Below are 23,970 nucleotides of genomic sequence, written 5' to 3'. Positions count from 1 at the left end.
GAGTTTTCAGTAAATCACTAGCACTTTACAGACACCAGATATGATGTACAGACAACATTTGGCAACTGAATCCTGGGATCAGCTCTTTGCTCTCAAGTGACACAATCTGCTCTACATCTCTACCAAAAAACACAAACAGTTCTCACCCTGCTTATAGGGAGTTAGATTCCTGTTGGAGAAGAAGTGAGAAACATAGTATTCATTTAAGATTTTGCATTCTATTAAATAATATGAATTAAACAAGCACTCTGTTAAGCTCTGTTCAGGGTGCCTTTATATTTCAATGATCTTCATACCTTCTATGAATCTTCAAGTAGTTTCTAGAAGCATCACAAAGGAGACTGCAGGTTGCTGCAGGGATCTGTGGTTTGGGGAGAATCTGTGACCATGCAAATGTTAGACAGTACGGTTTGTCTGGTTGAAATATCAGATTAGGTCAAGCTGAGTGTACTCCTCAAAATCTGCATGTATGACTTGGCTGCAATTGCAGAATTTCATTCTAGAAATGGAGGCAGAATGCCTAGGAAGAACTTGGAGTGACACCCTTTTACAATCACAACACCTCCCTCCACTGTGCTCAGATACTAAAGGGGCCAACAGCTGTCAATCTAGGAATGAGGGCAAACAGAGTTTAAGCACATGCATAGCAGCTAGGCATTTGGAGTTTGTTGGACAGCCTCCAACATGAATTATGTTGGATGAATTACAGCATGAATTACCACCCAAAGATGGACAGATAAAAAAAATCATTAGGTAAACAAGGAGCTCATCCCCTGTTTGTTCATTCTTATCTTGAGCTGTTTAATAAGTATTATCATCTCTCAGAAGGAATACGAAAGCACTATTGGCTAATTTCATCCACGTGCTTTGGATTCACAGAATATAAATGAGAATGGATTTACAGGTCCAACATCAGGCTCTTCTGACACTTGAATTCTCATTCTCAGTCAACCATGGAGCTCCTGGGAATGACCACTATTTTCTTGCTGATCTGCATCTCTTGCCTTCTTCTTGTCGCCACATGGAGAAACATCTCACAAAATGGGAAGCAGCCTCCTGGTCCCTTTGCACTCCCCCTTGCTGGAAACATACTCCAGCTGAACCCAAAGAACTTGCCTGAGAGCATGAAGAAGGTAAGGGACTGTCTCCTTCTTTCCTATGTTGTCTCCATTGCTTATAAAAAAAGTCATGTCTAGACTGTCTCAGTTTAATTCACAAGCTTAATTTGCAATGACCAAATGTCAGACTCAAACCAAAACTAAAGGTTTCCCAGAAATGCATGCTTCTGAAGCCTATGTATTCAATGATATTATATCTAAGTCTATGTAGTGCAAGTCTAAGGCTATATATTTGCAATAATCATACTATGCTGTTCTTTGTGTTCCTATATCCTATAGCTTAATGAGAAATATGGTCCTATCTTCACAATATATTTAGGCCCACAAAAGATTGTGGTGCTGTATGGCCATGATGTTGTGAAAGAAGCTCTGATTGATCAGGCGGATGACTTCAGTGGAAGAGGAAACCTACCACTCCTTAAAAGACTCTTCAACGGCACAGGTGTGTCCCAAGGAATGTTAGCACACAAAGCTAATTCTTTCAGTGCTTCAGCAACACTGAAGAGGAACAACAGAGAGGGAAGTGGAGGAGGGAATGGTGGATTTCATTTACTAATTTTAGCAATAAAAAGCTAAAAGCCCCAGGGCCCAAGACTCTTGGCTGATATTCAAGGATCACCTGCTACAAGCTCAGGAGTGCTGCATCCCAATTAGAAGGAAGTGCGACAGGAGGGCCAGGAGACCTCCTTAGATGGATAAGGAGCTGCTGAGGAAAATTCAAAGGAAAAAAGAGGCTTATAAAAGGTGGAAGCAAGGACAGGCAGCCTGGGAAGAATACAGAGATGTTGCCTAGGAAGCTAGGGACCAGGTTAGGAATGCTAAGGCCCAGTTAGAATTAAACTTGGCTAGGGATGTTAAGAATAACAGGAAGGGATTCTACAGGTATGTAGCAAATAAAAAACAGACTAGGGACAACATAGGCCCCCTGAGGAAGCTCTCGGGAGAACTGGCTACACAGGATTTGGAGAAGGCTGAGGTTCTGAATGACTTCTTTGCCTCGGTCTTCACTGGCAGAGGCTCCGACCGCACCACCCAAGTCTTGGAAGGCAGACACAGGGACTGTGAGAATGAAGACCTTGGGCCCACTGTAGGAGAGGATCTGGTTCGAGACCATCTTCAAAATCTGAAGGCGCACAAGTCCGTGGGACCTCATGAAATCCATCCACGAGTCCTGAAGGAGCTGGCAAATGAAGTTGCTAAGCCACTGGCCATCGTATTTGAAAAATCACGGCAGTCAGGTAAAGTTCCCGACAACTGGAAAAAGGGAAATATAACCCCATTTTCAAGAAGGGGAAAATGGAAGACCCGGGGAATTACAGACCAGTCAGTCTCACCTCTGTGCCTGGCAAAATCTTGGAGCACATTCTCCTGGAAGGCATGCTAAGGCACATGAAAAACAACAAGGTGCTTGGTGACAGCCAGCATGGCTTCACTAAGGGGAAATCCTGCCTGACCAATTTGGTGGCCTTCTAGCTTGGGGCTACAGAACTGATGGACTAGGGTAAAGCAGTTGATGTCATCTACCTGGATTTGTGCAAAGCGTTTGACACTGTCCCACACAACATCCTTCTCTCTAAATTGGAGAGATATCTATTTGATGGACGGACCACTCGGTGGATAAAGAACTGGCTGGATGGCCGCACACAAAGAGTTGTGGTCAATGGCTCAATGGCTGGCTGGAGACCCGTAACAAGTGGTGTCCCTCAGGGATCGGTGTTGGGGCCGGTCTTGTTTAACATCTTCATCGCTGACATGGACAGTGGGATTGAGTGAGCCCTTGGCAAGTTTGCCGATGACACCAAGCTGTGTGGTCCGGTTGATATGCTGGAGGGAAGGGATGCCATCCAGAGGGACCTTGACACGCTTGTAAGGTGGGCTGATGCCAACCTTATGAAGTTCAACCATGACAAGTGCAAGGTCCTACACCTGGGTGGGAGCAATCCCAGGCACGGCTACAGGTTGGGCAGAGAAGAGATTCAGAGCGGCCCTGCAGAGAAGGACTTGGGGGTGCTGGTTGATGAGAAAATGAACATGAGCCGGCAGTGTGCGTTCGCAGCCCAGAAAGCCAACCGTATCCTGGGCTGCATCAAAAGGAGCATGACCAGCGCGTCAAAGGAGGTGATCCTGCCCTTCTACTCTGCTCTTGTGAGACCTCACCTGGAGTATTGTGTGCAGTTCTGGTGTCCTCAACATATAAAGGACATGGAACTGTTGGAACAAGTGCAGAGGAGGGCCACGAGGATGATCAGGGGACTGGAGCACCTCCCATATGAAGATAGGCTGAGAAAGTTGGGGCTGTTCAGCCTGGAGAAGAGAAGGCTGCATGAAGACCTCATAGCAGCCTTCCAGTATCTGAAGGGGGCCTATAGGGATGCTGGGGAGGGTCTGTTTGTTAGGGACTGTAGTAACAGGGCAAGGGGTAACGGGTTAAAATTTAAATAGGGGAAGTTTAGATTGGATATAAGGAGGAAATTCTTTCCTGTTAGGGTGGTGAGGCACTGGAATCGGTTGCCCAGGGAGGTTGTGAGTGCTCCATCCCTGGCGGTGTTCAAGGCCAGGTTGGATGAAGCCTTGGGTGGGATGGTTTAGTGTGAGGTGGCCCTGCCTATGGCAGGGGGGTTGGAACTAGATGATCTTGAGGTCCTTTCCAACCCTAACTATTCTATGATTCTATGATTGTATTACTTGGATCCTTGAGTAAAGTGGTCCCCTGGAGAACTCTCTAAGATCCCAGGCTGGTTTCAATGACTGCCTTTTCTTTTTGAGGATGCTTCAAATTGACGAAAATTATGCTCATCAGTTGTGACTCTAAGAACTTAGGTTCATTCTCCCATTTCTGAAAATATTGACAATATACACACAGCTAAAGTAACCAAGAGAAGGGAATTCCAGAGGCAACAAAGATGAGATAATATAGGCTGTGCCATTCAGGGCCACATAAAAGATTAGGCCTTTCATTTATTCACTAGGGCAGTTCTGAGTATGTTTTGTGCTGATTTCCTGTGCCTGCAGCTAAGAAATATTTAGTATCAGTGCTACTTTCTTATTTACAGCCTAACATATCTGTTTCCTCATGGAGGTCTATTTTCCCTTCATCAGGTATTGTGACCAGCAATGGGGAGACCTGGAAGCAGCTCCGACGATTTGCACTCACCACCCTGAGGGATTTTGGGATGGGGAAGAGGAGCATTGAGGAGCGAATCCAGGAGGAAGCTCATTTTCTGGTGGAGAGGATCAGGAACACACATGGTAGGACTGGGCTTTGTTCTTACTGGGACACCCTGCATATCTGCAGTGAGACAAGGAGGATGTAGTGCTGCTTCACTAAATCTATGACCCAAGAAGTGGGCATATGGCTGCAGTTTCTGCTCCTTGCTCCAATAACCAATGCACCACTGCTGGGAGTGGGTCAATCAAAGACACTGTCCATGTTAATGACAAAGGTGTTGAACACCACCAGTCCCAACACTGATCCCTGAGGGACACCACTCGTTACTGGTCTCCAGCTGGACATTGAGCCATTGACCACAACTCTTTGCGTGCGGCCATCCAGCCAACTCTTTATCCACAGAGTGGTCCATCTATCAAACGGATGTCTCTCCCATTTACAGACAACAATGTTGAGCGGAACAGTGTTGAATGCTTTGTACAAGTCCATTGAGATGACACTGACTGCTTTGCCCCTGTCCATCAGTTCTGTAGCCCCATCATAGAAGGCCACTTAATTGGTCAGGCAGGATTTGCCCCCTTAGTGACGCCATGCTGACTGTCACCAACCACCTTGTTTTTCATGTGCCTTAGCATGCCTTCCAGGAGAATGTGCTCCAAGATTTTGCCAGGCACAGAGGTGAGACTGACTGGTCTGTAGTTCCCCGGGTCTTCCATTTTCCCCTTCTTGAAAATGGGGGTTATATTTCTCTTTTTCAAGTCATTGGGAACTTCACCTGACTGCCATAATTTTTCAAATACGATGGACAGTGGCTTAGCAACTTCATTTGCCAGCTGCTTCAGGACCCACGGATGGATTTCATCTGATCCCATGGACTTGTGTATGTTCAGGTTCTTAGGATGGTCTCAAACCTGATCCTCTTCTACAGTGGTTGTAAGGTCTTCAGTCTCACAGTAACTGTGTCTGCTTTCCAAAACTTGGATGGTGTGGTCAGAGCCTTTGCCAGTGAAGACTGAGGCAAAGTAGTCATTAAGAGCCTCAGCCTAAGAACCTGAGCCTTCTCCAAATCCAAGGTAGCCAGTTATACCGATAGCTTCTGGAGAGGGCCCACATTGTCTCAAGGCTGTCTTCTATTCGCAATATACCTATAGAATCCCTTCCTGTTATCTTTCACATCCCTAGACAAGTTTAATTCTACCTGATCCTCAGCTTTCCTAACCTGGTCCCTAGCTTCCCAGACAACATCGCTGTATTCTTCCCAGGCTGCCTGTCCTTGCTTCCACCTTTTATAAGTCTCTTTTTTCCCCTCTAAGTTTCCTCAGCAGCTCCTTATCCATCCAAGGAGGTCTCCTGGCCCTCCTGCTGCACTTCCTTCTAGTCGGGATGCAACACTCCTGAGCTTGCAGCAGGTGATCCTTAAATACCAACCAACAGTCTTGGTGCACCCTGTCCTCTACAGCTATATCCCATGGAACCTTACTAAGTAGGTTCCTAAAGTGGCCAAGGTCTGTTCTCTTGAAGTCCAGGGCAGTGAGCATGCTGCACACTCTTCTCACTTTCCTGAGGATCTAGAACTTGACCATCTCATGGTCACTACAATCAAGGCTGCCCTGGAGCGGAATGGAATGCCGGAACTGGACACCAGAACTGTACACAAAACTTCAAGTGAGGTCTCACAAGAGCAGAGTAGAGGGGCAGGGTCACATCCTTCGACCTGCTGATCACATTTCCTTTGATGCAGCCCAGGATACAGTTGGCATTCTGTGTTGTGAGTGCACACTCAAGCCAGCTCATATTGAGTTTCTAATAAACTAACAACCCCAGGTACTTCTCTGCAGGGCTGATCCGAATCTCTTCACTGCCCAGCCTGTAGCTGTGGCTGGGATTGCTGTGACCAAGGTGTACGACCTGCACTTGGCTTTCTTGAACATCATAGGTTTCATCCTTTAACTGCTCTTTTTGAGGAACAAGACTGAAAATTGCAAAGGGAAGGGCTTGGCCCCAAAACCAAAAGTTTGGTGGAATTCAGCCATGGAGACAAGGCTGGGGATTGCCACGTAACCAAGTATCTTGCACTTCTTTACCTTGTCTCCTGCAGCTCTAAATAAGTGAATCTTGAAGAAATGGGTGACCAGAGAACTCATTTACAGATACTTTGGTCTGGGTGAAATCCATCTGAATATTAGACAATACCTCCCAGTATTGGTGGGACTGTGCGATAGGAACAGGTGCTATAAGCTGAGTAACTTATATAGCTTATTTGCTATAAGGGCAAAGCATAAGGTAATCACCTTGGGTTTAACCTATAAATGCATTTTCTGGTAGCATATAAAACAATGTTTCTTCTTAGTACTTCTCCTGACAGTGGCACAGTAGCATCCTGGACCACAGGTTTCCTTCCCACAGCCAGTCTTCAATGTGTGCTTCTTCTGTGGGGAGGGGGACAAAAAAAATGGGTCTAAAAGGATGCTGAAGCATCACTGTTTTCCATGAGCCACTAGGAAATTCAGTCTGGCTTCACAGATAAACATTCCTGCTACAAATCAGGGAAAATACTCTCACGTGCGTTGCTTTTACACTTTTACTAGCACAGCAGTGCTGTACATCCTAGGCACTACTGCAAGCATCCACCTCAGGCTCACATTGTTTTGGCATCTTTTACTGTGTACTAAAAGACTTTGTACACAAAAAGTAAGTAATTTTCTGGCTCCTTCTCTTTTTGGGGGGGATTTGATACCTTTTAATGTTGTTGTTTCTCCTCTTGAGACCTTGAAATGCACCCTAACACTGTCTGAAATTGTAACTTTCCTTTCTTTCCTGGGTCTAATCTTGCTTTTTAAACTAGACTTTGATCACAGGCATTCAGATCCCTAGGAGAAGGTTATACTATTGAGGCTACACTAATAGAGTTCGTAAACAGAGTGCAGTAATCTAAAGACATGGCTCAGGCAAAGTTCTTCTGGTTTCACTGGGTTTTGGTGGGAATCTTTAGGCCATTTCTAGTAACCAGTCTGTAAGTTCAGAAGACGCAAAACACACTTGTGTCATCTGAAAAGAAACCAAGCGCCCCAGACCAATATTCTCCTGAGAACAGGTCGAAACAGATACTTAAACGTACCTCTTTGATAAATAAGAAATAATTGTTTAATCAAGAATAATACATGGAAATTAGTTCACTTCAAGTAGCAGGCCTTACTCAAATTTTTATTTTCACCATCCATTCAAAGGACTGCAAAACTCTGGGTCTCAAGAGGATGCAAAGCTCCCAGAAGTGTCAGAGGCCAGGAAAATGCCTGAAATACTGAAAGCAAGATACCTCTTTTTTTGTTGTTGTTGCAGAGAAACCCTTCAACCCCGGCGGATTCCTGACCCATGCTGCCTCCAACATCATCTGCTCCATTGTCTTTGGGGATCGGTTTGACTATGAGGACAAGAAATTTTTAACTTTAATTAATTTGCTAGATGAAAACACTAAGTACCAGGGTGCTATACAAACACAGGTGTGTACAGTTATATTGAATACATTTGTTAATGATGATAATATTTAATTAATGGATAATTATTCATGTTATTATTTTTAACTGGAGTGGATTTTCCTAAATTTGGATAAATTCTCTGAAAGTCAAAAGAGCAATTCCTGTTGTTTCTTCTTACCTTATCAAACTGCCATTGTATGTCCAAAGAAGGACATAATTGCAGAAGTTGCTCAACTGACATCTATCCTTGACTACAGTGAAACCATAAAGTAAAAGGCATTAAAATCCAGTTGAAAAATAGCTCCTCCAAAACAGTTGAATTGCCTGATTTTCATAGTTAACAGTTAGGGAACATTTTGTTGTATCCACATTAATTGGAATGTGCTTTTCCATCATTTTATTTTTACAGTTATACAATTTCTTCCCAACTCTCATGGAGTTTTTACCTGGGCCTCATCAAGAACTGTTGAAAAATATTTATAAAGTTGATAAATTTATTTTAGAAATCATAACACAACACAAGGAAACCTGGGATCCTAGTTGTACTCGAGATTTCATCGATGCTTTTCTTAACAAAATGGACCAGGTAATGTAACACCTAGACATTTACAGGCTTACAAGAAACCCACCGCTTGACTCCCACCTTCTTGCCAGTTGCAGCGGGGCACTGGGCTTTTGCAACTACAAGGAAACTTGCTTTTCTTGGCACATCAACTTCATTCTATCCTCTCCACTTTCTTATCTAGGACTTTTAAACACAGAATTAACAACTGTAGCCATCTAAATTTGATGGAATTCCATGCTCCTCCCATATTAAAAAAGGTTTATGTTATCATCTAGTAAAAGTACCATCAATGCTGGTTTTCTGAAAAGTGAGGGTCATATTTGTGAAAGGATATTAAATGTGTTTAAAAACATACATTATGGGTACAGGAATTTCCCTTCTAAACAAACTGCTTAGATTTGTCATTCTGAAAACATTCTGCCAAATCTTCCTCCAGGAGAAAGGGAATGATCACTCAGAATTCACCGTTGAGTCCCTGACCAGAACCACACTCGACTTGTTCTTTGCAGGAACAGGGACCACCAGCATCACCCTGAGACACGCACTTCTGATTCTCCAGAAATACCCAGAGATACAAGGTAATAGAAAAGGAAATAAATAAAAACTTTGGCAGGTCGTGGGATCAGTTTGAACAATTCCTGTCACTACCACATGTGGCAACAGATCCCTGACTAAGGAACCCTTCATTTGCAGTGTAGACATGTGTATTAGTCTAAGTTCTATTCACAGAAAAGAGATACTACCACTAAGTACATCCTTATATTGATGGTGCCCTAAAAGCAAGTTTTGCTGTAAATATGGGGAAAGGTTTAGGCAAACAGATGTGGGACTTGACCATTCAGCACTTACTTATTTCCCAACAGAGAAAGCTCAGAAGGAGATTGACCGTGTGATCGGCCGAGACCGAAGCCCCTGCATGGCAGATCGGAGCCAGATGCCCTACACAGATGCTGTGATCCATGAAATCCAGAGATTCATTGATTTAATTCCACTTAATCTCCCACATACTGTCATCAAGGACATCAAGTTCAGAAACTATTTTATTCCAAAGGTCTGAGAGAGCTCATAACTTTTGAAAACAATGACATGTTCTATTCACTGTATTTTTTTTTTTTATTTTTAAAGACACTGAAATTTGATCCAGAATTCAAATAGTTTTGTTTACAAGGCGATTCTGCATGTTACTGAGTTCAATGCCTTGTACCTGAAAAAAAAGGAAAAAAATAAAAGGAACATTTCATCCTCTGTGTGAAGACGCAGATGGTTTTTTATTTGATTTTATTTTTCATAGTAATATAAGCAAACTTCTAATTTATTTCTAAGAAATATTAAATATTCTAATTACACTCATCATTAACATCCACAGAAAATCACATCTTTGCCATACTATTGGCATGAATTTGATTTATTAAATGCTCATTTTAAACTGGTTAAACTTTGACTACCATTCTACTCAGCTCTGGGAAATTCTCAGTGCTGCTTTGCTGTAAAATGTCTCCAGTGTAAACTTTTTCTCCTCTTCTTGTTAATTCAGGACACTACAATACTTCCTATGCTGGGTCCCATCCTCCATGATAGCAAAGAATTTCCAAATCCAGAAAAATTTGACCCAGGACATTTCCTCAATGCAAATGGTACATTTAAAAAGAGCAACTTCTTCATGCCATTCTCTGCAGGTAAGATCTCTTTCTATTTCATATCCTAGACTATCCTCTCCTAAGACCTCTGTAGTGGCTCTGCCACCATGGCCTGTGCAGTGATGTCTGGTGATGCATCAGAGGAACTTCTGGTCAGCTCTGATCCCTGCACTAGAGTTTCAGCTGACTTTCCTTTTTAGCAATCACAAAAATTCCTCCAATGCATTCTACAAGAAGAGACGTACAAAGTAGGACTCATCCACACAACTCTCTCTCCAAGCACAAAATGAGAAACCAAAGCCTTCAAACTGCCTTTGCCCACTGAGCACTCTTTCAATGTTCTTGACACTTGACCTAGTTTAATTTGTTTACCCAAAATGCTGCATGTCCATTCTGAGATGCCTGAAATTTCATGGAACAATGGTTAAAAATACCCCACTCTCCCCTCACTTTTTATTATTTTCCACTTGCAGGAAAACGCATCTGTGCAGGAGAAGGTCTGGCCCGGATGGAGCTATTCATATTTCTAACATCCATCCTGCAGAACTTTACTTTGAAACCTGTTGTGGATCACAAGAAAATTGACATTACCCCATTAATTGCCTCTGCGGCTAGTATACCCCGACCTTATGAGGTCTCTTTTGTTCCACGCTAACCAAGTGAAGACTGTTGTCACATACCACATTCATGAAATCTCCGATTGAATAACAGTAATTTCTTAATCTGTTGATACTGAAACACTCACATCATTGCTAGATACTTTACAGAGAGAAATAACCAAGAAAAATCTTAATCAAGAAAATTATATGGTGCTTTTGTAATCATCGTGGCTAGCTCTAAACAAGAGACAGAGTAGGCAACTACAAAGGAAAGGAGACAGCTCCCTGTGCAAGAGGAGACAGGCTCTCCTCTGTGCCTGCCTCTCCTAGGTGAGGCTTCTGACAACCTGACAAGTCAGTGTGTGTGGACTAGTGCTCTGAGAGCACTGCTGCTGCTGTCCCTATTACTTGATCCTCTCAGCACAGCAGGACCAGACACTTGTACTCTACGGTTTCCACAGACCCTGCTTCAGATATCTCTCTCTTCTGTATTTTCAGTTTGTTCATGTCCTGTTTGTACTGCAAAGCATAAACCAGTGGGAATGCTTCTGTTAGAAGATGATCATTTCCTGTATTCTTGCCCCAGTCCATACTGTCTCCTATGGTGGGGATGGAGTTTAACAATGACTGGGCAGATGGGTCCTCTCCTGTGTGATTATAAGGAAGTTTTGTGAAATTACAACGTAAATTGCAAAATAAAGATGTAGAATGCTGAAATGTTGTTTTTCTATGATCCCAGAAGACCACCATTTAGTGAAAAACCTGCTTCTACAAAGCTCATAATCCCAAATGTCTTGTACATATCTGTTTTATTTCACTCATTTATATGAAACATATTATGGTTTGAAGACTGAGATGGCCAACGACCTATGAAACTTCCACTGTCAGTAACAATGTGGGTGAAGGCTGGACTGACCCTACAAGACCTACCAGAACCCCAGCTGTGCTTACAGAGCTCTCCTTTGTGGCAAGAGAGGGCAAATCAAATACTTGGATCCTCCAAGTGCAATTTCCTAGCTGAACAGCAGCTTGCATCTTCCCATTGTTTTATGAAGTATGTAAAGATCACTACAGCAATCTTACACGCAGGCAAAATAAAGAAAAAGAGTTTACATGAGTTGCAAGCATACAGGTACAGATGTAGGACTGACATTTCCTACTTAAACACATTCCCTGCAGCTTTCCAAGTCTTCTTCCTAATAGAAAAAAGAAGGCACTCCATACTTCCTCTTCAGCTGTGCCATGAGTAAAATAGGCAAAGGAAATGGGCCTGGGGACAGCCTTCTTGTTCCATGCTGAAAAGACAAGGAGGCAGGCATTGCACATCAGCAAGAAAACACCTTAAGCTCCCAGGGACTCCACCATGACATGCAGTGAGCTTTGAGACTAGAGGAGGGCCTCTATTTTGACTTCTTGTAACATCAGTTCTCAGCGGTAGCATGTTAAGCTATATATGTTACTGTTAAGAGACCTAAGAGTTTAAAGTGACTTTGTATCACATAGAATGCACTGAGGCTCACCAGATCTGCATTATGCTCAGGATGAAGTTCTCTTTTGGATTACTGATTAAACACGGAAAAACTTTCGCTTTGGTATTAACGTTTCTAAACAGATCTTCCGTTTGGCACAAAAATGCACCAGAGATGTTTTTCACATGGGTCATAACCATAATTCTCAATACTTGTGTGCTGTTGGATACACACTCACACACCCCCAATAGAGAAACACGGAGCAAAGGTTCCAACTTTCTTGTAGCCAAGGTACTCAAAGAGAGTTTTAACACTTGCGCTTTCAGCTTTTCAAACTCTAATATGGAATCTGCTTCATTTGGCTTCTTTCTTTCACTGAAAACTGTCAGTCCAAGGAGCATAGCTTTTCCACTGCAATGTGTGGCTCTCTTAACAGCCTCTCACACAGATGAGGACACTTTGGTTACTCATTTTCCAGATCAAGAACTGGTGTTAAATGACAGATAACACATTTTACTGCCTAGTTGTGGCATCTAATTTCTGTTCCAGCTGACTCCTTGTCCCATCTTCCTGATGTGTTTCATTTGCAGCTGTCTGAAATACTACTTGAAAAGTAAGGGGAAAACCCCAAATCTGCTTGTGCAGGGTTTAATTCCCTAAAAATTATGACCTTTAGACCTTCCTGTCCTATGCTCACATACTGCAAGAAACAATAAGCTCTGAGAGCCATTCAGGCTAATCTGAACTCTTCATAGGCTAAAATGTGGCCTTTTTTACAGGAAAATGCGTACAATAACCCCTAGGTAATAGATGAAAATGATTGCATATGCTGTAGATTAGAAACATGAGTAACCAATATGGACATTTAAGCTTCAACACTTACACAGTCCAGGGAACAGTAATTGTAAAAAATTTTATAAGGCAGAAATAACTCGTCTTTCCACTGCCTTTTGTCCTTCAGATGAAATTTCACTTCTGTAAGGTAGAAAATATTTCTTGCCATAATTCCCAGGTTAAATGTTTTTTAGCATCTTTCAAAGCAACTTTAAATTTGAAGTTATTCACTCTTCTCACGTTGATTCTCATTTTCATTTTTTATTATATTTCAAATTGCAAGCAGTTCATACTAATTTATTGTATGGATTTCCTATATCATGTCTGTATTGCATTGCTCTCTTTAACTACTCCTGATGCAATGCCTCTAAGTTACGTTCTTTAACGTGCTATCACATCAAAGAGATGCCTGCTTTCTTTATGGCAGCTTGCCCAAACTTTCTTTGTTCAGGAAGGGAGAGAGAAAGAGGGACTGCAATGGCCCCCAATGAAAAGTAATCCTGGCTATTTTAGGATGTGCTTGTCCCACTGGGATGACATACCCATAGAAGGGTGGAAAGCTCTGCGAGAATTCACCCACAGCCATTTGCTCTCTAGGTCATAACCCAGCTCTTGAAAGATAAAACAATTATCATCTACAACAGCTGAGATTAGGACCATTTAATTCCAGATTCTTCCAGGCTTTGCTCCTATGCTAAATGAAACATCAGCTTTTCCTACTTCTGACTTCTCAGTTACACCCTTCCCAAAGAACACCTCTACCTCGGAAGAATCTCACAGAAAAGTACTCATTCCTCTGAAGAACTTTTAGAAGACTGGTATAAATCCTTTTCCACTGAATTCTATGCCTTTGTCAATCAGTCAGAGCTTATTTCACAGTATAAGGTCCATACAACACCACTGGACACACCAAGTCTGAACATATTGTGAACAGAGAACCATACTTCTTACTGAGGTGAAACAGTCTACCAAAAAAGAACACAGCTTTTAAGTTACATCCACTTGCTTCATGCTGCAGCATGTTTCCTATGAGGGGCAAAGGAAATGGCACATGAGGTAGCTTCCCTGTTTCAGACATCCCTGAACAGACAAGGAGGAGGACAAAATGCAAACCAGCAAGAAAATGACTGTGGCTCCCAGGGGTTCCATTGCAATGTAGAACAGGAACATGGTATCAGGAAGGGCTAAAGTTGCATCCTGGAAGGCTTACTTTATGAAGCCTACAGTAAAAACATACTGGTTAGAAAAAAATCACTTGCTGCCAACAAACTTGGATGAACTGCTTCATTTTTAACTCGTTGTGATCTTTTCTAAGGTCAACCTTGTCTACCGCAGTATCAGAAAGCAAGGACAAACATTAATCTTTAATAAACCTTATATTTATGCTTGTCTTCCACTCATTACTTACATTTTGTTTGTATGTTTGTCCTCTGATGGAATGCTACGCATACAACAATGTATTTATCTTCAGGCCATTATATACACTTGTGATTATCATCCCATTGGGTATTTTTTTAACATTTCTATTGAACGCAAGAGTGCAGGTTAAAAAGTATACTCCATTCTAGAACAGCTGTTTTTCAGCTGTCGGACATGTTGCACTTTCCACTAATGATTTAAAAGCCCCTCCTGAAGACTGTGGGCATCTCCACAAAGTACTGTTCTGAAAGTTGGATGACTTCAGAATAACCTGCTAAAGCAGCTGGGCAGAACTGTCCTGAGGTACTGGGGGGAAAATCCTCTTCTGGAATTGAACCAGAAGATTTTCACCCCTGCTTTGCAGCTGCAGGCCAAGTCCTCAAGAACTGCTTCAGATCAAAACCAGTTGCATAGATCACTTGATGAGATACTTTGCCCCTTAATCCTCATCTGTCAGCCTGTTTTTCCTCTGTTCTTTCCCTTGTTCTTCCCTTCAAGCACATATTACTTTCTTATTATGTTTTCCACCAGAAAATGCTGCAGAAATGATATTTAGCCTCCTCCTATACCTCTCTACCTCCTCTGAAACTTCTCACGGATTCTCCAGGTGAAATGTCTAAGCTGTAACCAAGTTGTGCTTCTGCTTTTGGACTACATATTTCCTTAATACAATGCTGTTCACACACACCTACCTATGTCTCTTCTGTGGTGCCGCTCTCCAAAGGATGTGCCATCCTTGCTGTGATTTGGTTTCTACCAGTCACACAGAGGGCTGTCAGGCAGAGACGGAAATACTTACTCAGAGACAAAACTGGGAACACAGCTGAAAGCTCTTAGCCTGATTGGGATGCCCCTGTCACACAATCCTCCAACCAGCCAGCTACTCAGTACCTAAAATTTCCTCCCAGTAAATAGCCACTTGTGGAACAAGCTCCCATTCCCATTTCTGCTTTGTGGAGGTTGGGTACTCAAAAGTTTATGAAGGAATTTGCTATTTCTTAGCTCTCTTACCTGAAAACACTAAGCACTTGATGGCAATGCATGGCTAGATGGATTCCTATCTTCAGAGTTCCTGGAGATTTCCATCTTTGTAGTTTTGATACAGCGCGGTATTTCTTACACACAGAAAAGTAACTTTTTGAACAGGAGCCGGATTTCGTCCTTACTCTGCCTTTCCGGCTTGCTCTTGTAGCAGTTTTCTCTGCTAACACATCGCCCCCCTGTGGCCTTCCTGCAATCCTAGCAAAGAAAGACAATGAGCAGATAAATACCAAGTTCTTTGACATTTTCTATGCCACACTCACAGATTCTTAGACCTTCCAACAGCATGTTATGTGGTATGTGGTGAGTGGACCTCTTCCTCAAAAAAGATTATTAAAACAACATATGGCTAAGCCAGCAGTCCTACAATACCAGATCCAAACAGGATTGTCACCTATTCTTGAGCCTGCTCTTTGCCTTGTTACAAACATACAAACCAGACACTGTACCTCTGACTATGAAGAGGTGGGATGGGGCAGGGCAGGGAGCTCCATGCAGACAGAGCATTCTCCAGGTGAGGCGAGTACAGAGAGAATGGTTTTACCTTCATGTGATTATCTACTCACTTAGTCACGCAATCTCCTGAATCCCCTTGGCCTTGAGGGGTCAGGCACAATACTTGTTAACAACAGCTGCATGGATGCTGTCTTAGAGGGCACCAGTCCAATTTTAGCCATGATAAGTGCAAGGTCCTACACCTGGGTTGGAGCAATCCCAGGCACAGCTAAAGACTGGGCAAAGAAGAGATTCAGAGTAGCCCTGCGGAGGACTTGGGGGTGCTGGTCGATGAGAAAATGAACATGAGCCGGCAGTGTGCGCTCGCAGCCCAGAAAGCCAACCGTATCCTGGGCTGCATCAAAAGGAGCGTGACCAGCAGGTCGAAAGAAGTGATCCTGCCCCTCTACTCTGCTCTTGTGAGACCTCACCTGGAGTATTGTGTGCAGTTCTGGTGTCCTCAACATATAAAGGACATGGAACTGTTGGAACAAGTGCAGAGGAGGGCCACGAGGATGATCAGGGGACTGGAGCACCTCCCGTATGAGGACAGGCTGAGAAAGTTGGGGCTGTTCAGCCTGGAGAAGAGAAGGCTGCATGGAGACCTTATAGCAGCCTTCCAGTACCTGAAGGGGGCCTATAGGGATGTTTGTCAGGGACTGTAGTAACAGGACAAGGTGTAACGGGTTAAAACTTAAACAGGGGAAGTTTAGATTGGATATAAGGAGGAAATTATTTCTTGTTAGGGTGGTGAGGCACTGGAATCAGTTGCCCAGGGGGGTTGTGAGTGCTCCATCCCTGGCAGCGTTCAAGGCCAGGTTGGAAGAAGCCTTGTGTCTGATGGTTTAGTGTGAGGTGTCCCTGCCCATGGCAGGGGGGTTGGAACTAGATGATCTTGAGGTCCTTTCCAACCCTAATTATTCTATGATTCTATGATTACACTGACAGGATTCTCTGCCTTCAGACCTGAGAAGTGGTAATTAGGACTTACAGCTAGTATGCATATTCTCCAGTGGTGTTCTGTACAGTCACAATCTGCTTAATCACAAACTTCCAGTTCATTCCTGAGCAGAGGAAAAAACTGTAGCCCTAGTGCCTCTGAGAACATGTTCTTGCTTAGCTAGCACCAGCCTATCTTTTGCCTTTCTGCCCAAACTCTTACAATTCTTATATCTAAATTTTGTGTTAGGAAAGCTTCTTACAGGGCTGCTGTGATGTCTGTAATTGCCTTTGGCAACCTAGCATGCTCCAGCCACACACTCTGGAAGTAAAGTCTTGCTGCCACAGGATGAGCTTGGGATATTAAACCATGCTTGAGAAGGGTGAGGCACGTAACTGTTTCTTCTTTTTAAGAAAGACAAGCAGCCCTGAAACACCTTCACTATTATGTGCCTCCCCATGGCCTCAAGATGAAAAGTTGTCCTACTGGGTCCAAGTCAGTTGGAAGTGCTAGAAGTTGTTAACACAGAGGAGAGCCATACTGTTGTTCTGGGCCACTTCAGGAATTTACACAGCAAGGCTGCTGTTATGATCCCAGTGACAGTGAATCCTTCTTACTATGGAACTGAGTTTTGGCATCCCAACTGGAATGTGGACAGAAGGTGTTAAGGAAAAGGGAAGCTGACTGGGACTTACCTTAAGACACAGCAGGGCTACCATGCATCCAATTCCATACCCAGCTTGGCTCTGTAGAGTCTGTGTCTCGTTGAGGGTCTGAGGATATAGCACACACCCAGTAAGGAAGTGGACTTTCAACTACAGTGGCAGTATACTGCCACTAGAGCATGATGTCCAGGCCACATTCCACGCTGTGTTCAATATTTGATTTGCAGGTTATCTGCCTTGATTCAAACTTAACTGGCCTGCTGCCATGCGATGGGACAAGACACTGGCACTTAGGGCTTCATATTTTCATCACATGGAGATGATCACAGTTCTCTAGACAGCAAATGGCCAGCTCTCCATTGCAATTCCTTGGGACACAACTCTGTCACCCCTTCATCTGGACCTCTGTATGTAGCCAGAGTGCAGGGCCAGCTGCATCCCTGCAGTGCAGAACAATTCCTTTGAATGCCAGCATCTGCTATGTGTGTCTAGCACTATCTTCCCAGAAGCAGCTGGGAATCAAAGATTCCCTAGGCTTTCTCTGATTTCAAGATCAGTGATCTTGTCCTAGAACAACTAATGGCCAGTCAGCTCCAGAACCATTTCCAACCTAATGCAAGTCAGCAACTTTTCTGTTCTTACAGGCAGGTAGGGGCCAGAAAGGGACTTAGAGGGATTCACGGACTAAGCTCCCAGCCACAAGCAGGTGCTACATACTATAATGAAAACCCTCATTCCTTCAGGGAACAGAAGAGCTCTGAGCAGCACCCTAAAGCTTTTCTATCAGCAGCCAAGCATCTGTGATTCTCCTCCACAATCGCAAAGAGAGAGGATGATACTATCAAAAACACCAGCGAGTTTGGCTTAGTCACATTTAGCTCTTATATTACCTACAGATGCATGAAACACTGGAAAAACAGGACTTCTACATCATCTACCACCTTGTGGTACCACTTTCCAGCATCAGAAATTACCAAGCAGGCTACTGTTCAGGCTATTATTCAAATGCCAGTTTCTAGGAAGGAAGATTTCACATCTGGCTGGATAGATCCTCTTGTCCAGCAGAACTGCAAACACAGCATGAATCCTCAGAAGATGATAATCTCTCAGACTTTAAAACCGGCTGCCATTCTATATGGTATCATTGCCTCCAACACAGAAATGATAACTCATCTATTGGTACCCTTTCCTGTTGGGTTGGAGGATGTTGCTTTGGTAACAATACTAATATGACTAATTTGTTTCCACAGGTAGAAAAATTATCTGTGAGTTAACTATGGATAAAAGCAATACAGATGCAAATGGGTAGATAACTCTGGGAGACAACCCTGTTCTTTAAAAATGCCCATTCCAAGAAGGCCTTTCTTCAAAGTGAACTCAACCTTCTCTCAATTCCCACATCAAGGCCATACAGAATAGTACTTTCTATTTTAAATATTGTAAAAGTAATGGTGAAGGCTCTCAAAGGTCATCTTTGCTTCACTGCTTTTAAACAGCACTAGGGAAGTGTCCATCTTGCCTATTTACAGTGGCTGTATACTAGCTGACAGCATTATGATCTGCACACTGGCAGCTGAATAGACATTCTTAACATCCTGTAGGAAGTTTGAACTACTTCTTTCCTATATCAGCATTTGTACTATCTTACACTGCAACTCACTCAAAAGTGAGTAGGTATGGATAAAAAAGTCCACTTGAAATAACTGTTCAGTAAGAAGGGCTCTGCTAAATTAGCAATTTGGAGCACTGCTAATCTGGTTCAGAAGCTTCCTGTGCTGGGCATGCCTCTTCAAAAACTGTTAGGATCAGAATTCATTGGTAAAGATCTGCTAAGTAAGCTGAGTATGTGATAAAGCAATACTCCTTGCCATTTCACCTGAGGTCCCGACAGTAAAAGAATATAATTGCAGGAATACTTGACACAGAGTTTAAAACATGTTCTTTTCTATGATCTCCAGTAGCTGGAAGGAGTTTGCCTTTATTAACAGACCCTTTGGAGGAAAAAAAAAAAGAAAAAAAAAAAAAAAAGACACGTTACATAACCTTTCCAACAGGAACTTGTGATTCGTGAGAGACAAATGCAGCAAGTTGTTTTATTGTAAATTTATAATAATTAGTCTCTCTACTTCAAACAGATAAAAGTGGATACCAAAATGAAGTGTTCTCAATATCATGCTCATAACTCCAAAGGCCCGGGTATCTTCTCAACACAGAGCTCAGTGAACATAAAAATGAAGTTTAGGTCTTGCTGTTAGTAACGGATAAGGTCTTTATAGGTTACGAAGGGCTTTTCCTAGATAGATTGATTCATGTGGGATATAGGACTAACACACAGCCAGTATCAACATAGGGGTTAGGAACAGGCTTCTACTTTTCACTGCAGAACAACTAAGGCAGCAGAACCTCTTGAGAAGAGGAAAATATTATTCAGCCTTAAGCCTGAATACAGCCTACTGTATTCAATAGATAGAAAAAGTTATCAGCTTTGATGTTAGCTGTAACCAAATCCTTGTCAACGTACAGAACTGCTATTGTGCAACTTAAACAGAAATCAGTCTGACTCATAGCCCAACTCCAACTTAAAGACTGTTGTAATTTCACCGTTTCTCCAGTTTTTTGTACTTGGCTTCTGCAGAAGAAAAGATAACAATTATTTAGGTCTGGATAAGCAAAAGCTTTGAATCCTGTAAGCTGGAAAACATCTTAAATTCAAATTAATTTACAGTATCACTCAGAATGATTTTTTACTAAAGCATTTAGACAAGTATAATTATGCAACAAGATTTTTAAGGTTCTTAAGTCAGACAACTAATACTGATTTAAACCAAGAGGACTTGGGTGCTTGGTGGAACTTTATGAATCCCTCTATTTGCAGGATTAAACATCTGCCTTTAAAATTTCAGTCAGTGCATATTGTAAAAGGGAAATCAAGCCTCAATAATAATCTGTAGTTCTATAATACCTGTAACTAGTCCACCTCCATAGAACTTGTTATATTAATCTTTTCTTACTACTAGGCTTGCTACTTCACATACAATGTTCGTTGCTCAAAAGCAGCACAGTCAACTCTGCAGCTCAGATCAGAGGAGGGGTTTACTTTGTCTTTTTTAATCCCCTTGCAAGGGACTATGCTGCTACACAGTAACAGGAGAGGGTAACAGTTACCAAGTTTTTTGGAATACGCATCCAATTTATAAGCTGCCTGCTCCAGAGCTGCAACCTGTTCCTCAATTAGGTTGATCTGTTCCAGATATGGCTGAAGAGCAGCATCTTGAAAAAGGAGAAAAATAATTTCTGTCATTTCTCAAGTAATTCACTTTCAAGAAACAGTTCACATTCGAAACACAATAATTTCTTATTACATTCTTCTGATAGAACAATTTAAAAGCCTCTTCCTTCCCCTGCCCCAAAATCAAGCAGTGATACAGACAGCCTTCTTCCAGGAAAGCATGAAAAGTTTAAGAGTACTGGCTAGACTCAACACAAGTAACAATACAACACGAATCAGAGAAGTATTATTTCCTATCATATCCAAAACTTGGAATAAAACATGACCTAAAATCAGATGTAATTTCTCTTATACTAGCCTATGTAGTCTATAGTTGTAAACAAATATACAAGATTGGCACTGTATAGCAGTATGTCTATTTCAGTGTTTTCTTTGCTTCAGCACCTAATGGAGTGTGGACTCTTAAATGCTTCACTTCCCAAGCAAATGTACTATTTATTACACCCTTACCTTTTTGGTTTACTTACATTTTTTATTTAAATCCTTCAAATTTCTACTGATGTTTATAGCGATATCTTTCATTTCTAGGTACTTCAAGCTAGTCAGCTTATTCATGTTTTCCAAGAGTTTGTAGTCTTCACTGGTGGCTTGAAAAAAACAAAGTTTATTTTAATTAGAAGTTGATGCAGTGTGAATTCAGTGCAGACTCTTCAACAGGACAAGATATTTCAAACCAATAGCCAAACATAACAAAAAATAGTTTAGATGATTGTGGAGAGCTTTGCAAAGGACTGGCTGCATGGCAGAGGCCATGCAGATGGTGATACGCTGCAGCTGGTGCAAATCTCAGATGGAAAAGTACAAGGGAGCAAGATGAGCGTGCCCTGGAGATAAACCATGGCAGAAGCAGAACGATAATTAAGTTTGTGACCTTCAAGTTGCTTAATGTTTATCTTACTGACCAGACTCTTTATCCCTGATCCTATTTTGTATCCTGTTTTGCTGAATTCCTTTACTGTATCTTTAACCAATAATCTTGTAACATGCAAAAGCTATAAGCCAATAATATCTCTGTAATCAAACTATAAACATGCAAGCAAGGTATATAAGCATCCAGCTGCTTAGCAATAAACGAGACTTCTAAAGCAAGTTATGCTCGTGTCTCCCAGCTCTTTGCGACAGATGATAATATGGGTATTAATATAATGCTCTAGAGAAAGAGAGATGATATTTTTTTAATTGCAAAAATCAACTGGACTGATGAATACCTATTCACTTGCAATTTCATATTTTTTAAGAGAAACATGGACTAATTCATCATATTTCTACTCTTATTCTGTCAGTTAAACTTACATTTACAAAATTGATAGCACAAATCCAGACTGGTAATCTGTACCATATACTCTTCAAGTCCAGGCAAATTAGTTCTGTGGCCTGCTTTCAAAATTAGAGCCTATAGTACCCACTGACTTGTTGAGCAGTATACTTTGTCCAGTTAATGTTGCACAGCACCTCAGAATAAAGCATGAATGTTGGAAAACATGTATGAACCTTGCTTTCACTTCAAAACAAAATAATGCATGCATTCCACTCTCAGTTGTGCTCCTCTCCTAGTCTTTAATCCAGACCCCTTTTGTTTGTTTTTCCATGTACTATCTTCTCCAAGACTAAACAGATATTTTTTTTTTTAAGTTGCCAATGTCTTACTGAATTCTTTTGAAAAATATTTGTGCTATTCTGGGACTTCATTAATATAACTGATCTTAGTGTTGTCAGTACTCCAGCAACATGCCAGACTTAAACTGCCAGTCTTGCAAGATATGATCTAAATAGGAACATTTTAGACAAACTACACAATAGATCTCTTGAAAGGAAAAAAGAAAAAACTTACTTGCAGGTCAGTACTGCTGTGCCTTACCTGTCAGTTCACCTGTTAAATAAGTGGCCATTTTGTTGAACATGTCTTTACAGAGTTCATTGATGTCTGCCTCTGCTGGTTCCTTAGCTTCTTCCGCTGTTTCAACAGCAGGCTCATCTGATCAGGGTACACGCATTGCAAGATTAGGGGAAAGGCAGCAGGTACAGAAACACACCATACAGATTAATGGTCCCAATTCTTCCCCCCTCCCCCCCCCCCCCTTCAAACTGACTACACCTACTTGACATATAAGTTGTGTACTTCAGACTAAAGGGTAACAACCCTAGGCAGTTTCCCTGAAGTAGCAGCAAGATAATTTCAAAAAAATACTTTGAGAAGCATTTAAGGGACAGGCATCCGGCCTGATTGAACTTGCAAGCAGCAGCCCCCTCCTGTGCTTATACGAAAGAAAAGGAATTTGTGACTTTGTGCACAATCTTACTGATGTTTATTTCTAGTCACTGAATCCGAATAAAGAACCCCGCTGTCCGTTTCACGAAGAGCTACAACTGATCCCCACCTACGGAAAGCAACGATCACTGCTTTTCTTCTCCAAACCCATTACTACACAACCTGCCCCTGCTCTGCTCCTGGTGGGAGCAGCTCAGCACCTCCTCCTCCTCCTCAACCCGACAGGTTGCTCCTTCTTTTGTCGGCAGCTTTTGCCGGCTTGAAAACGAAGGCCGCCCCGAGCCCCGCAGCGTCCGCCAGCAGAAGCGGCGGCGCCGGGGGCCGGCAGACACACGCGGTGAGCCCCTGCGGGACGCAGCCGCCGGGCTCCAGAGCCGAGAATCGCGAACAGCGAGCCCGCCCCGCAGCCGGTGCCCACCCTTCCCTCCGCGGGATTGCCGCTGCTCCACCGGGCCAGCCCGCGGCCTGGCAGGGCCCGGCCACCGCCATGCGGCTGAGGGGCGAACCCGGAGACGGCCCCCCCAGCCCCTTACGCTTGGCGGGCTGCGCGCCAGCCTCCGGCAGCCCCTCCGCGGCGGTCGCCATGGGGACAAGCCCCTCACGCAGCTCCCGCTTCCGCTTTGGACCCCACGCAGACCGCGGCCCCGCCCCTGGCCCCCGCGGCGCATGCTCGGCCCCGTCCGTCGGGGGTGGTACCTCACCGCCAAGCCGGCTCCGTGCGTGGGCGTGCAGAGCTGTTGCTTGGCGGGTGCTCAGCGCGTAGGTCGGGGCTGCTTGTGCCACCTCCTGGCTGCGTCGTAAGCGGTGGCCTTCACTACCGCGTACAACAGGTGTTTGGAGGGTGTAGAAGGCAGTTGAAGCAGCTCAGAAGGAGAATGGTGTGTGCTCGACGTGGCTGTGCTGTCAGTACATTTCCGTCTTCATACCAGCACGACCGACCCATGTATTGCAAGAGTACCAGAAGCACTTTCTCCACTGCACACTA

The 23,970-nt window shown here is 43.0% G+C and overlaps 2 protein-coding genes and 1 long non-coding RNA gene across 4 annotated transcripts; 1 reads left to right on the top strand and 2 right to left on the bottom strand.

Annotated features, from left to right (window-relative positions):
- Positions 1–926: 926 nt before the first annotated feature.
- Positions 927–11,281, top strand: LOC136010500 (cytochrome P450 2H2-like). The gene is made up of 9 exons (XM_065671799.1): positions 927–1,133; positions 1,398–1,560; positions 4,218–4,367; positions 7,627–7,787; positions 8,173–8,349; positions 8,765–8,906; positions 9,192–9,379; positions 9,863–10,004; positions 10,439–11,281. The coding sequence occupies exons 1-9, from the start codon at positions 954–956 to the stop codon at positions 10,618–10,620; spliced, it is 1,485 nt and encodes a 494-aa protein (XP_065527871.1). The 5' UTR covers positions 927–953; the 3' UTR covers positions 10,621–11,281.
- On the bottom strand, positions 7,409–18,250 carry LOC136010502 (uncharacterized). Its single transcript, XR_010610906.1, has 5 exons — positions 17,458–18,250; positions 15,298–15,525; positions 14,979–15,058; positions 12,917–13,008; positions 7,409–11,859 (listed from the first exon to the last, which is right to left on the bottom strand). It is a non-coding gene; the product is annotated as an uncharacterized LOC136010502 (long non-coding RNA).
- Positions 18,251–19,506: 1,256 nt separating this feature from the next.
- Positions 19,507–23,648, bottom strand: BLOC1S2 (biogenesis of lysosomal organelles complex 1 subunit 2). Of its 2 annotated transcripts, none has more exons than XM_065671800.1 (5): positions 23,519–23,648; positions 22,575–22,691; positions 21,184–21,303; positions 20,593–20,697; positions 19,507–20,056 (listed from the first exon to the last, which is right to left on the bottom strand). In XM_065671800.1, the coding sequence occupies exons 1-5, from the start codon at positions 23,568–23,570 to the stop codon at positions 20,025–20,027; spliced, it is 426 nt and encodes a 141-aa protein (XP_065527872.1). In that variant the 5' UTR covers positions 23,571–23,648; the 3' UTR covers positions 19,507–20,024. The 2 variants fall into 2 exon arrangements, with proteins under 2 accessions (XP_065527872.1, XP_065527873.1); XM_065671801.1 differs by lacking the exon at positions 23,519–23,648 and adding an exon at positions 23,404–23,503.
- Between the last annotated feature and the right edge of the window lie 322 nt (positions 23,649–23,970).

Source organism: Lathamus discolor, chromosome 3, assembly GCF_037157495.1.
Source record: "Lathamus discolor isolate bLatDis1 chromosome 3, bLatDis1.hap1, whole genome shotgun sequence".
Taxonomy (NCBI): domain Eukaryota; kingdom Metazoa; phylum Chordata; class Aves; order Psittaciformes; family Psittacidae; genus Lathamus; species Lathamus discolor.
Note: the sequence above shows the minus strand (reverse complement) of the source record. Positions and strands in the feature narration are given on the sequence as shown.